At 38.6% G+C, this 15,250-nt stretch overlaps 1 protein-coding gene across 4 annotated transcripts in view; it reads right to left on the bottom strand.

The window, feature by feature from the left end:
• The window catches only part of SMARCC1 (SWI/SNF related, matrix associated, actin dependent regulator of chromatin subfamily c member 1), a 178,836-nt gene that overhangs the window by 109,123 nt on the left and 54,463 nt on the right, over nucleotides 1–15,250 (bottom strand). For all 4 annotated transcript variants that reach the window (XM_004283880.3, XM_033413117.2, XM_033413118.2 and 1 more), the window contains 2 exons: nucleotides 4,089–4,214; nucleotides 1,988–2,109 (listed from right to left, as the gene is read on the bottom strand). In XM_004283880.3, coding sequence (XP_004283928.1) covers nucleotides 1,988–2,109; nucleotides 4,089–4,214 — 248 coding nt within the window. The remainder of the gene's footprint in view (nucleotides 1–1,987; nucleotides 2,110–4,088; nucleotides 4,215–15,250) is intronic.

Genomic DNA, 15,250 nt, shown 5'->3' with positions numbered 1-15,250 from the left:
CACAAAAATACACCTCAGACAAAGAGAACTGTAACAATTTACTAAAAAGTTGGCAATGTTTCAGGATGATGAGTAAAAGCATAAAAGTTTAAGGAAAAAATTTCCCGTTTTGGGGTAGTAATCTAGAATACACCGACAAGGGAGGCAGAATGGAGAAAGAGCTTGCTGAGTCCTCACACTGCTGAGAGAACGCTCCAAGTTCTCTTTTTAGAGGGATAACATGTTGGCATAGGTTAGAATAAGGTATACAGAATAAAAAAATTTGTTTAATAAAAATTACATGACAATTTTTTTTTAAGCCTATGAAACTAAAGGTGGCAAGGAGGTAAAATACTTCAAAATAAAGAAAAGATGCAGGGAAGATGAATAAAACAAATGTTAGGAAAACAGGTTTCAAGATGTTTTAGTTAAATAGACTATTCTAAGGGGAGACTTAAATGAGCAAAGTCCTGCTCATTAGAAGGCAGATGCATTCAATTAAAGGACGCGCATACATTTATTTTGGGAAACTAAATTTGGTGGGTATTATACTCAGAGTAGAGGCTAAATGCCACCACTGTGAGCATCCCAGACAACACATTTTGATTCTGTGACCACTCATGTCCTGGCAGCCCATCTTAGCCCATAAAGGGGAGAGTAGCACATCGATTTCAGGCCGGGAAACATTTGGAAAAGTTGTTATGATATTCTTTACAAGGATCTCAGGTAGCTCTGAAATCTCTGAACATCAACAATAAGTTTCAGAATGCAAGTTTAAGAGATAAGGTTACCCTCAATAATCCCCAAGAAAAACCTATTTTGTTCTTTTAATTTTTATGTCACAGTACATGTGACTCGATAAAATAACAAAAATCTTTTTATAACTGTAACTGACTCATTAATATTATTTATAAAACTAAATAAGAGTTTCTTAACTTCCCTAAAAGCTTCTACGCATGGTTAAGAACGCTTCAAGTAACCTTACCCTTCAAGAAATAACGTGATTCAAGGCATGTTCTGGGCAACAAAAGGCAAATTTGGCTAGAGAAGAATGTCACAAAAGGAAGCTGATGGAGAGAAGATGACTGCACTGTAAAGATCTACTTGACAACAGCCAGAAAGTCGACAAATTTACTACCACATGAAAAGAATAAATTTTGCAAACTGTCATTTTCTAAAACTAAACTATAATCTCTGAAAAAATGCTCAAAATATATTTTGAGGGACTTCCCTGGTGGCCCAGTGGTTAAGATTTCGCCTTCCAATGCAGGGGGTGTGGGTTCGATCCTTAGTAGGGGAGCTAGGATCCCATGTGCCTCCCCACCAAAAAAAACAAAGACATAAAACAGAAGCAATATTGTAACAAATCCAATAAAGACTTTAAAAATGGTCCACATCAAAAAAAAAGTCTAAAATATGTTTTGAGCTAGACAACCCTGAAATTATTAACTATCTACTTAGTACATAATCATAAAATTATTATTTACTGTCTACCATTTATAGGCATCTACTTCAGGCCAGGCACTGTGCAAGGTCTTTAAAGTCTCACTTAATCCTCACAACAACCTATTCAATAGAAACCAAAATCTCTATTCAAGCAAGATTCACTAAGTACAAACGTGACTTACTGAATAAGGCACTACACTGCTGCAATTTGCAGAATATGGAGCAGACAGAGGTTCAACTCCTCTATAAGTCATTTGGATCATGTATGGGACAGGTGGTAAAACTGGAGAAAGACAGTAACTCGTGAATATAATTTCTTAAATTCCTTACCAGCCACACTTCTCAATACAAACATTGATACAGAAAAAACGTTCTATTCAGAGATAGAAATGTATAAAATTGACATACGATGCCCATAAGATAACATCCCATAACAAGACGAGCTATCAAAGCAAAGACTTCCAACCAAGTCAAAGTAAGACAAACGTCCAATGTAAATGTAAAAATCTGCAAAGTTCTTTAGTCTGTTTCAGTGCCTTCTGAATCATGCTGCAGTTCTTACCCTTTCTTCCCGCTCTTCTTCCGGGATTCTGTGGGTGTGGGAGGTGGAGGGGAAGGTGAATGTTTCCTCTTTCGAGCATTAGCTGATGCTTTTCTATCTCTTCTCTCTGGACTTCTGACTGGCTAGGAAGAAGTAAATGGAAGTAAATATCGGCTAGCTTTGCTGACTCCTCAGTTTCTACAAACCCTTGTCCAAAGGTGAGTTTTCACAAAGATAATACCAAACACAAGTGCGCAGAGGAAATGAAAGGCACAACATTAAGCATCCTCGACCATAAGCAGTCAGGAGACTTTCCCTGACCTTCCAGGTGATGCACCATCAATGGATATATTAGAACCATCCCACAGGTATTCAAACTATGCTACAAAACAGACATGCCCAAACCCCTCACAACTAAAAACTGTTCCTGCTCAAATTCTGTGTTCCCAGGTGGGAAAAGCATTTTCAATAACCACTGGAAAAATATGAAACACATGCTATTAAATTAATGAAATACAAAGACTGGCTGAATGATCTTGTGAAAATGTACCAGAAACTACTCCTAGTTCATCATTAAAAGGAATATAAGAGAAAATGACTCAAAAGAGGTAAAATTTTACAAGACTGCATCTTATGATTTAAAAGTCAACCCACAGGTGTAAAACTATCCCTATCTGCAGATGACATGATCTTATATATGGATAACCCCAAGGAATCCACAAAAAAGCTATTAGAGCTAATAAATGAGCTCAGCATAGTTGCAGGCCATACATCAATATACAAAAGTCAGCCTGTAGATGATAAATTTAATACCAATTTAATAAAACAGACCATAATAAAGAAAATACACTTAAATGATCCACAGTATTGCATCTGAGGTTGAAAAACGAATCAGAGATTAAAACATCAATTAGACATTAATGATTGGGACTTCTCTGGTGGCGCCGTGGTTAAGAATCCGCCTGCCAATGCAGGGAACACGGGTTTGAGCTCTGGTCCAGGAAGATCCCACATGCCGCGGAACAATTAAGCCCGTGTGCCACAACTACTGAGCCCGTGTGCTCCAACTACTGAAGCCAGCGCACCTAGAGCCTGTGCTCCACAACAAGAGAAGCCACCACAATGAGAAGCCTGTGCGCCGCAACGAAGCATAGCCCCCACTCGCCACAATGACAGAAAGCCCACACGCAGCAACGAAGACCCAACGCAGGCAAAAAAAAAAAAATATCCAAAGCAAATAGGGATGAACTAAAAATAAAAAGATATGAAAAAGACTCAGTTTTTAAATATTTTTCTTAAAGATAAAGAATATATGGTGTGTGACAGACTTTTAGTAAGAAAGTCTTGGGGCTGAAAATAGGTATGAAAGAACTACACTTTCTAAATTATTGGTTAAAAGTATATGCCTCAAAGATTTTTTTCAAAAAACTAAAAAACAAAACCAAAAGCAAAAATCTTAAGTGTCCCCAATGAAAAAAGACTTCCGGAATCACAGGTATCTACCTGAAGCTGTCATAACCCAACACTAACACATCTAAGCCTTCTCAGTCTCAAGTCTTCCTCTAGTGACACACCTACCTCCCAACTTGTGACTTATAACAAAACATGGATAAATATTTAAATGATTGGGCTTCTTAAAGGATTAAAGAGTATTAAATGTCAAGTCCCCCTACCTGAAAAAAGGACTGAACTGTAACTATGAGACCTTTAAGGCCTATACTTTATGCTAACTACTATATGTTCCTTAACAAAGCTATTAAAAAATATTAAAACTAAATCAGTTTTCCCTTGGAAAATGAAGAGCTAAGTTAAATTACCCTGTGATGACATTTGGCTCACAAAATTAATACTCAGATCTAGAGAACAAAATCAGTTGTACTACCTTGCACATTGCATGGGCCACTTTAAATCTTAATGACCCTCTGAGATTCTCATGCCCCTTTTTGGGGGATGCCAGCTCCTGAGATGGTTGTTATGGCCATTTAGTAACTTTTTTTTTTTTTTTTTTTTTAGTAACTTTTATATATACTTGATGGCTGACAGTTTATAATGAAGATTTGATAACATTCAGGCCAAGAAAGAAGAAAACACCAAGTGAGAAAAATGGTGCCAAACCAAATACCTCTTCATTCTTTGTTGAAATTCGCTGACGAAAACTCACGGGCTTCCTGTTCTCATCCACCTCATAATCCTCCTCATTCATCCATTCATTGAAAACATCAGTGTCCAAAATCCATTTTGCATGAACCTAAAGTCACATCAAAGCATGAATATCTACATAAATAATAAATCACTACAGTTTTTAAAGTATTCAAAATGAAAGTAGCTGATTTATTACATTCAAAGCCTCAACTGCATAGAACAGTTTAAAAATACGACTATTAGTGACATATGAGTGGCAACTTTACCACTTCAATTTTCATTCCATGTCTTTTACTGAGTAAACAGTAAAAAAGCATGACTGGTTTTGTGTAGGCTTTGATAACCAAGACCCTGAAATTGGATAGTCATGTCATCTTTTTTCTTTACTTCAGTTTTATTTAGGTGTAAATGAAAAATAAAACTGTAAGATATTTAAGGTGTACGTTGTGATTTGATATACATACACATTGTGAAAGGATTCACCCCCCCCAGCAAATTAATACATCCATCCCCTCACATATTTATCTTGTGTGCGTGTGCACGCGTGTGCACACGAGAACACTTAGGTCTACTCTCTTAGCAAATTTCAACTTTACAGTACAGTGTTATCAACTTTTGTCACATTTGACATTAGCTCCTCAGACCTAATTTATCTTATAGCTGAAAACTGGTACCCTTTTACCAACCGTTTCCTATTTCTCCTACCCCCCAATCCCTGGCAACCACTTTTCTACAGTTTCTAGGAGTTTGACTTTTTTTTTTTCTTTAAAGATTCCACATATAAGTGACACCATGCAGTACCTGTATTTCTCTACCTGGCTTATTTCACTAATCGTGGCATCTTCATCTTCACAAAAATCAGTGACAGAAACATTCAAAGGCAAAAGGCCAAAGTAAATCATTGCTTTAGGCATAAAGAATGTCTCTAGGTTTATACATTCGATAACATTCTAAGAAATGATGAAAGAGGACATTTACTGACATGTTGCCCAGCCCTGTCAAGTACACATGGTGCTCTAAAGAGGCCTTTCAGGGACAGCCAAGGTTGGGACAGGGTGGAGAAGTGAGAGTCAGATTTGGGGTTCTTCCCAGTCCTATACATGGCCGCTTCTTTTGTTTTTTTTTTTTTGTTAACGTTTCTAAGAATAAAAGGAAGGGTTCTCTGGATGTCATATAGATACACATGTAGATACGGATATATATAGATATTTAAACCACAGCCCTAGCCTCTATAATACTTCTATTTATTCAACAGTATTTCTCAAAGTGAGCACAATTGGAATTGGGGACTAGACTTCTTTCCTGTGTGGGACTGCTGTTCAGTCATGGGTGGGGTGTGTGTGTGTGTGTGTGTGTGTGTGTGTGTGTGTGTGTGTGTGTGTGTGTGTGTGTGTGTGTGTGTGTGTGTGTGTGTGTGTGTGTGTGTGTGTGTGTGTGTGTGTGTGTGTGTGTGTGTGTGTGTGTGTGTGTGTGTGTTGCAATTAAGGGACTGCTGTTCAGTCATGGGTGGTGTGTGTGTGTGTGTGTTGCAATTAAGGGACTGCTGTTCAGTCATGGGTGGTGTGTGTGTGTGTGTGTGTTGCAATTAACATGCCCAGTCAAGAATCATTAAAATACTAACATGAGAGCAAAGAGAGAAAAAGAGAGCAGCAACTACAGCTATGAAGCCTTCAGGAACTAAAAACCTACAACATAGCAATCACTGAGACTATATGGACTTGCCAATAAAAATATTTTGTCAATCTAAGCTCCCCACTGCTCCCCCCTTGCATTTTTTTAAAAAAAGGAAACATTACTACATTGGTTGCTAAGGATATTGCCTGAATGATATACTGCTTTAAGAATGACATCGACCTGACTACATGCCTCTTTTCCTCCCAAAACTAGAGCTACACAGTAACAAACACAAAATTAATACCCGTCAAGGAGAATATAAGACCTTAAATAATGTAACTCGAAAAGACTCCTATATGTATAAATTATGAGAATGGGATATATAAATAGAGCATGAGAAACCTTAAGCTAATTAGAGAAAAAAATCTATTTAAAGGCATGACTATGTTCAAGAAAAGGGTAAATTAATTCAGTGATGTAATTAATTGCAGAAAAATTTAATTCAGTAATTAATTCAGAAAAATTTATGTCACAGCATTTGAAAACATAATAGTCTTTTCCAAATTGTTCATAAGTATGTATATATTTTAAAAGTAGAGCTGAATATTCACATTGTACATTCTTTACTATCCAGAAGACCTTGAGAGAATTCTCTTGAGAAAGTATGTTAGGACAGTATGGACAACTAATAATCATTTGTGCCAGGCACTCTGCTGAACACCTTACATATAATATGATCTTGTTTAATCCCGCTAAGCAAGGCAGGTTAGTCTCTCCAGTTTTCCAAATCAGCAAACTGGGGCACAGAGTGTCAGCAAGCTGCCCAGTTACTTACCTACCAAGAGGCAAAGCTTTGCACAGAGTTCTGCCTAAGCTCTTATGCCACTATGCCCTATTACCTGTCTCACAAAAACACCTTAGGGTCAGAATAATATAATAGGTTGTTCAACCTTCAGCAAAATTATCTAACTTCTGTAACCCAGTTTCCTTACCTATGAAATGATACGATGGTAAACTCTGCTATCAAGCCCAGTCCTAAACTTCTGACAACTATAATCTTCAATATAGTATGTTTCTAAAAATCCTTTCGTAATACTTGACAATGTTATATGGCTCACAAGTCATATAGTTTATCCCTTTAATCAACATTTTTTTCCAAGTAACAACTTAACTGTTTGACTAGACAGATGTCTAGATTTGACTACACACAAAGATATATGTTTGAAACTGCTAGACAATGCTGGAGGCTCAGTAGTTCTAACATCAGAGAGCACAGTTCACATTTTTTTCAAGTTTTCAATGAGAACAGATTGAACAGTAACCTCTCAGATTACATTTAAAGGTAGTTTTTGTTGTTTAAAATCATCTTCCCTGATATGGGAACATATGTATAACTGATTCACTTTGTTATAAAGCAGAAACTAACACACCATTGTAAAGCAATTATACCCCAATAAAGATGTTAAAAAAAAAAATCATCTTCCCTGAAGATAATGGGACAACACAAATATAGCAAGAATTGGTATGCTTTTTTGGGGGGGGCGGGGGGAAGGGTCAGATACTAAATATTTTAGGCTTGCAACCCATATGTTCTCTGTCTCTACTCAACTCTGCTGCTATAGTGTGCAATCAGCCACAGAAAATACATAAATGAATGGGTTTGGTGGTGATCTAATACAATTTTATATACAAAAACAGGTGGCTATAATTTGCCAACCCTTGTAAAAGGAAAAGTAGTTTTATCCACTGACACTCCATATATGAGGTTCAATAGAGAAAAAATTTTCCAAAAATATACATTAATTACTATATGATCATTCTGAGACGATCAATGAAATGTGAAGAAAATTATACAACTTAACTGAAAGATATAAAAGACCTAAATAAATTGGGAGATAAATTGCCTCCACAAATTGAGAGGCTCAGTATTGTAAAGATGTCAGTTTTCTCCAAGTTGTTCTACAGATTAAATTTAATTCGAATCAAAATCCCAATGAGTTTGTTTAATATGGACCTTAACAAGCTGATTCTAAACTTTACACAAAACAGCAAAGACCCAAAAGACTCCTGAAGAAAAAAGTGGGAGTACTCAAGTCAAAACAAATAACTAATAAAACTTTATAATAGAGTCAAGAAACAAATCACGACATACATAAAAATTTACTTTTAACAGAAATGGCTTGGATCAGTGGGGAGAGAAATCCAGCTTTAATATTTTTCCACCTTGAAACTATAGCTGATCTAACACCATATGTGGAAATTTTTTTCCCCCTACATCATAACATGTTTAAAAATTAATTCCAAGTAGATTAAAGATCTTTATATATTAAAGGCAAAACTAAAGAATTTTTAAAGATGATTTAAGAAAATGTCGTGATGACCTTGGGATAGAAAACAAAAAGATAAGCTACTAGGAAAACTATGTTTTTAATTTTTATTTTGTAATAAATTTATTTATTTGATTTTATTTTTTATTTTTGGCTGCGTTGGGTCTTCGTTGCTGCACATGGGGGCTTTCTCTAGTAGCGACAAGCGGGGGCTACTCTTAGTTGCGGTGCGCTGGTTTCTCATTACAGTGGCTTCTCTTGTTGCGGAGCACGGGCTCTAGGCACGTGAGCTTCAGTAATTGTGGCACGTGGGCTCAGTAGTTGTGGCTGGCAGGCTCTAGAGAGCAGGCTCAGTAGTTGTGGCACACGGGGTTAGCTGCTCCGCAGTATGTGGGATCTTCCCAGACCAGGGCTCGAACCTGTGTCCCCTCCACTGGCAGGCGGATTCTTAACCACTGCACCACCAGGGAAGCCCAGAAAACTATTTTTAACACAGGTAACTGATGATGTAACCACGCCTGTTAGTATGCAGAATATCTAAAGAACACCCACAAAGAAAAAGACAATGCAATGGAAAAAAAAAAGCAAAAGGTGGAAACGAGCACTTCATAGAGGAAGAAACACCAAAGGTCAAAGAATTCATGAAAAGATGGCAAAGCTATTTGGTAATAAGAGAAATACAAGTTAAAACCCTAAAGAAACACCACTTCACATCCAGTAGATAGGTAAATATCACTAAGTCAGAATACACCAAGCAGGCCTTCCCTGGTGGTGCAGTGGTTGAGAATCCACCTGCCAGTGCAGGGGACACAGGTTCGATCCCTGGTCTGGGAAGATCCCACATGTTGTGGAGCAACTAAGCCCGTGCACCACAACTCCTGAGCCTGTGCTCTAGAGCTCATGAGCCACAACTACTGAGCCTGTGTGCCGCAACTACTGAAGCCCGCACGCCTAGAGCCCATGCTCCACAACGAGAGAAGCCACCGCAATGAGAAGCCTGTGCACTGCAATGAAGAGTAGCCCCCGCTCGCTGCAACTAGAGAAAGCCCGCACGCAGCAACGAAGACCGAACACAGCCAAAAATAAATAAATAAAATAAATTGGAAAAAAAAAAAAGAATATACCAAGCACTGGCCATGATACAGAGCATCCAGAAAACTTATACACCCTTAGCAAAATAAATTTTTACAACCATCTGGAAACAATATGGCATTGTTTAGAAAAAGTGAATGTTTGCATTCCCTAAGATCCAGTAATTCCATTATGAACAAACACAAAAGATGTATGTTCAGGAAAATTCATAGTAGCATTTTTCATAGTACCTTAAAGTAGAAACTACCACACCCACCCACATTACAATGGATATATTGTGACATATGCATACACGAGATTACTTGTACTGCTATATACTATAGATGAACGATGCTGAACAAAAAGGCAAGTCACGAAAAAATACAATATGATTACACTGATATTAAAGCTTTTTAAATGTAAAAACTAAAACAGGATTTGTGTAGTTTTGTGTGTGTGCGCGCGTGTGTGGTAAAACTGCATAAAAAAGACAAGCCAAACATTTAGAATAACGGTTAGCTCTGAGTGGGCAGGCCAAAGGATGAACATGGAATGCTTCAATGGTAATGGTAATGTTCTTTTTTGAGAGTGGCAAAGTACACAGGTGTTTTTTAAAACTGTGATCCGTTTTTATTATTCATATTTAATAAATGTTAATATCCACAATTTAACATTTTAAATTAAGTGCTAACTTTCTCATAGCAATCACATTTCCTCTAGAACAACAAAACAATACATAAGCATTGTTTTATACAATAATAGAGAAACTAAAATCCCAGTTCAAATTTTCTGACTAAAGACATGCTTAGTTAGCTCCTTTTCTCTAGGTTTCAGGGATAAGATCTTCAAGCATTAAAAAGTATTATACTAGGATTATATTCTCTTGAAGGTAAAATAAAAATGCAAGTTCAAGAAGAAAAATATATAACACACTTGACTTTTAACGAAAAGCATATCCATTTATTCTTAAAATGGATAACAGTGAGCACAAATTGCAATTTAGATTTCATAGGATACATTAAGAAAAAGTATTTAAATATAATAAATTAATTTTAAAAAGATAACCAACAAGGACCTACTGTATAGCACAGGGAACTCTGCTCAATATTATGTGGCAGCCTGGATGGGAGGGGAGTCTGGGGGAGAATGGATACATGTATATATGTATGGTTAAGTCTCTTTGCTGTGCACCTGAAACTATCACAACATTGTTAATCGGCTATATTCCAACATAAACTAAAAAGTTAAAAAAAATTTTTTTTAATTTAGTTTGTAAATACAAACATAAAAGCAAAAAAATAAACAAACATGAAAGATTCCACATACTCAGTAACTATTTAAATATCTAGTGAAAAATTTTATATGTTAACTAAACATAAAAGAAGTAGGGGACTTCCCTGGTGGTCCAGTGGTTAAAAATCCACCTTCCAATGCAGGGAACGTGGGTTCAATCCCTGGTCAGGGAACTAAGATCCTACATGCTGTGGGGCAACTAACCCCATGCACTGCAACTACTGAGCACGTGAGCCACAACTAGATAGCCGGCAGGCTGCAACTACAGAACCCATGCTCTCTGGAGCTTGCGAGCCACAACTAGAGAGAAGCCCACATGTCGCAACAAAAGATTCCACATGTTGCAATACAGATGCCACAACTAAGACCTGACACAGCCAAAAATAAGATAAATATATTGTTTTTAAAAGTAAATAGTTCCTAATTTTGCTTTCTTGGACATACATGATCAACAAAGTTTGAAAACCACTGATTTAAAGTATTTGTAATTGCTTTTATTGCAGGGTGGGCATTCTTTAGCTAATGTATTTTCCTTTAAAAGTCATTCTAGGGACTTCCCTGGTGACACATGGTTAAGAATCCGCCTGCCAATGCAGGGGACATGGGTTCTAGCCCTGGCCTGGGAAGATCCCACATGCCGCGGAGCAGCTAAGCCGGTGCACCACAACTACTGAGCCTGTGCCCTAGAGCCCACGAGCCACAACTACTGAGCCCATGTGCCACAACTACTGAAGCCTGCTCGCCTGGAGCCCGTGCTCCGCAACAAGAGAAGCCACTGCAATGAGAAGCATGCACCTGCAATGAAGAGTGGCCTCCGCTTGCCTCAACTAGAGAAAGCCCGCACGCAGCAACAAAGACCCAAGGCAGCCAAATAAATAAATAATTTTTTTTAAAAAGTCATTCTATTTTCCTAAAAACAAGACAAAGAAATGCTACCAGTTTCCTCATTCCTTATAAGAATTTGTCATTCCAATAAACTATACCCAGGAATCAGGGGGAGAGTGTGTGCGAAAATCACAGAAACATCACACAAGGGAACAATTGTTGCACTGGCACTCTAAATGAGGATTCAGCACTTATTTGTAACCCATACATGGAGACACAAAAAGAATGGTTAAAAATTTTTCTGTAGTCTACACGTCAAGTAAAAAGTTTATTTCTAACAAAGAAAGGCCGGATTTTAAAAGTTAACATTTTCCGGACTTCCCCGGTGGCATGGCGGTTGAGAACCCACCTGCCAATGCAGGGGACACAGGTTCGAGCCCTGGTCTGGGAAGATCCCACATGCCGCAGAGCAACTAAGCCCGTGCGCCACAACTACTGAGCCTGCGCTCTACAGCCTGCGTGCTGCAACTACTGAGCCCGCGTGCCACAACTACTGAGCCCGCAAGCCACAAATACTGAGGCTGTGTGCCTAGAGCCCATGCTCTGCAACAAGAGAAGCCATCTCAATGAGAAGCCCGCGCACCGCAACGAAGAGTAGCCCCTGCTCGCCTCAACTAGAGAAAGCCCGCATGCAGCAATGGAAACCCAACATAGCCAAAAAAAATTAATTAATTAAAAAAAAAAGAAAACAATGTCTCTACGTGTATAACTGGGTCCCTTTGCTGTACAGTAGAGATTGGCACAACACTGTAAATCAACTATACTTCAATTCAAAACTACAAAAAAACCCCACCATAACTAAAGTAAAAAATACAACTAAATATTTGCAATATACTCTAAACATTTAAATAACTTTTATTACTCTAGGAGACAACAGAAAAAACTAACTGAAAAATGAGAAAAAAAATTTTTAAAAAAACCATTAAAAAAGACCCTTCAAAATATAAAAAGATGTTCAACTTCACTCACAAAAAGAGATACCAAATTAAAATTAACATGGATACCATTTCTCACATATCAGGATTTGCAAAAATTCAAACGCTTGACGCCACTCTCTTGGTGAGGCCATGAGGGAAGAGGCACTCTGGCTTCACTTTACAAGCATTCAAAACCGTGCAGACTCCCATGGTAGAGGCACGAATCTAACAAAACTATGTATTTTAATTTACTCCTCAACACAGCAACTCTAATTTTAGAAATTTACCTTGAGCATCCACCTTAAAGAAATAAGACAATACATACGGCACAAGGTTATTTATCGCAGCTTTGTCTGTAATTCTAAAATAATGGCAACTATTCACATTTCCAAGTATAATGGAGCACTGTGAAGGTATGACCACTAAGAGTTTCCAGGAAAGATTAAGCAGAAAAGGCAAAGTATAAAAGAGGGAAATAAAAAAATATGCAAACACCTACATGTTTTGGCAAAAAGAAACACAGGAAGGATAAGCAAGAAAACAGTAAGTTTATTCTACAAGGAATGGGGAGATGGGAATCGAATGAACTCATGAGGAAGTATACATTTTTTGGAAGCATACATTTTTTGAAAGCACATTAGAATTCTACATATTCAAAATATAAAACTGGGGAGATCCCTGGTGGTCCAGTGGTAAAGAATCTGACTTACAATGCAGGTGACGCGGGTTTGATCACTGGTCAGGAAACTAAGATCCCACATGTCGCGGGGCAACTAAGCCCGTATGCCACAACTACTGAGCTCATGCGCCTCAACTAGAGCCCGCGTGCCACAAATTACAGAGTCCATGCGCTCTGGAACCCACACGCCACAACTACAGGGCCCACGTGCCTGTGTGCCACAACTAGAGAAGAGAAAACCCGCACGCCACTAGAGAGAAGCCCGCACACCACAACGAAGAGCCCGCGCTCCGCAATGGTGACCCTGCGTGTGGCAACTAAGACCTGACTCAGGCAAATAAATAATAAATAAATCTTAAAAAATAAATATATATAAAATTAAATCAGCTTGGATGGGAAGAGGGAGAGGAAACACCAAAACTGAAAACAAACTGAAAGAAATAAACCTTTAACAATACTTCAAATAAGTAAAAACCACACTGAAGGGAGGGGAAAAAACGTTCATCCAGGTAACTCACGAACACACTATTTGCCAATATATAATACACCCTCAGTCTTGGTCAGGGCTAGGGGAGCAGGAGAACCACAAACATATCTTGAACTCTTTTAGTACTTTTGTTTATGATAGTGGCAGGGGCAAAGCAATTCTGAAACTAATTTGAACGTATTCATGAACCGGGTAAACGTATTGATGCTGGGAGCCAAGATTCTTACTCTGAGAAGAAGAGACATATAAATATGGAGTAGAGGAGGGCAAAAAGGAACACTGTGGGGACAGATTAGAACTGGAGGTATCATTATGGCCTCATTATTTCTAAAATATATATATTATGTGTATATGCACGTATATGTGTACTCAACTACTGTCTGCATTTGAGTTTACAGATACATAATAGCTCTGAATAGAAAGGACCTAGAAGCAAAGATACTTCAGTAGCACTGAGCATACCTGTACCCAGATCTTGGTCTCTAATACCTTCTCCTACTGAAAGAAATGAGAGCGCCTCAGAGAAACACCTGATTCTAGGCATGAGGAATGGAAGGTACTAAATGAACCTGGAACATCCTACTATGCCCTAAAGGAGGTGCTCAAAAATGACAAGTGCTTGTCACAAGGATCACAAGCCAAGGACTTCCCTGGTGGTCAAGCGGTTAAAACTTCGCCTTACAATGCAGGGGGTGCGGGTTCAATCCCTGGTCGGGGAGCTAAGATCCCACATGCCTCATGGCCAAAAAAACCGAAACATAAAACAGAAGCAATACTGTAACAAATTCAATAAAGACTTTAAAAATGGTCCACATCAAAAAAATCTTAAAAAAAAAAACCAACAAGGATGACAAGCCAGCCTGAAGGGGCTCCCAGTGGCCAAATATGAAACAACTTCAGCACAAAATACTGAAGTAATGAATTATTGAGCACTGAAAAATTACAATTCCATGAATTCACACTGACAACAGACAGATAAATAAATAAGTAAAAGAGGGAAAAGGAAGGGCTCTTGCTTACAGAACTCTGAAAGCCAACTGGTAAATGTGGAGGGAAGGGCTGGAGTGGAAAAGTATTGCTGTGTAATCATCAAAGAAAAGACTGGTTCAGGCAAGAATTCTAAGTGGATGCTAAACCTGGGTGACAGAGAGAGGATTTTGATGAGAAGGAGGATATCTCCATGGTCTAAAGAATCTTTCACAAATTGTTTATAAGTTGCAAATGGAGGGGAAAAGTAACCATACAGTGGAGCCATCACAGAACACCTTAACTGGGTGATTAAGATCACCAGTGAGGAGGGACTTCCCTGGTGGTCCAGTGGTTAAGACTCCATGCTCCCAATGTACAGGGCCTGGGTTCGATCCCTGGTCAGGGAACTAAATCCCACATGCCGCAACTAAGAGTTCACATGCCACAACTAAAGGTCCCACATGACACAACGAAGATCCCACGTGCTGCAACTAAGGCCTGGCACAGCCAAATAAATAAATATATATTTTTTTTAAAAAAAAAGATCACGGGCTTCCCTGGTGGCGCAGTGGTTGAGAGTCCGCCTGCCGATGCAGGGGACACAGGTTCGTGCCCCGGTCAAGGAAGATCCCACATGCCGCGGAGCGGCTGGGCCCGTGAGCCTTGGCCGCTGGGCCTGGGCGTCCGGAGCCTGTGCTCCACAACGGGAGAGGCCACAGCAGTGGGAGGCCCACATACTGCAAAAAAAAAAAAAAAAAAAAAAAAAAACACTACAAACAATAAATGCTGGAGAGGATGTAGAGAAAAGGGAACCCTCCTACACGGTGGGTAGGAATGTAAATTGGTACAGCCACAGTACAGAACAGTATGGAGGTTCCTTAAAAAACCAGAAATAGAACT

Source organism: Orcinus orca, chromosome 10, assembly GCF_937001465.1.
Source record: "Orcinus orca chromosome 10, mOrcOrc1.1, whole genome shotgun sequence".
Lineage (NCBI taxonomy): Eukaryota > Metazoa > Chordata > Mammalia > Artiodactyla > Delphinidae > Orcinus > Orcinus orca.
The sequence above is the reverse complement of the archived record's forward strand: the minus strand, read 5'-3'. Positions and strand labels throughout refer to the sequence as shown.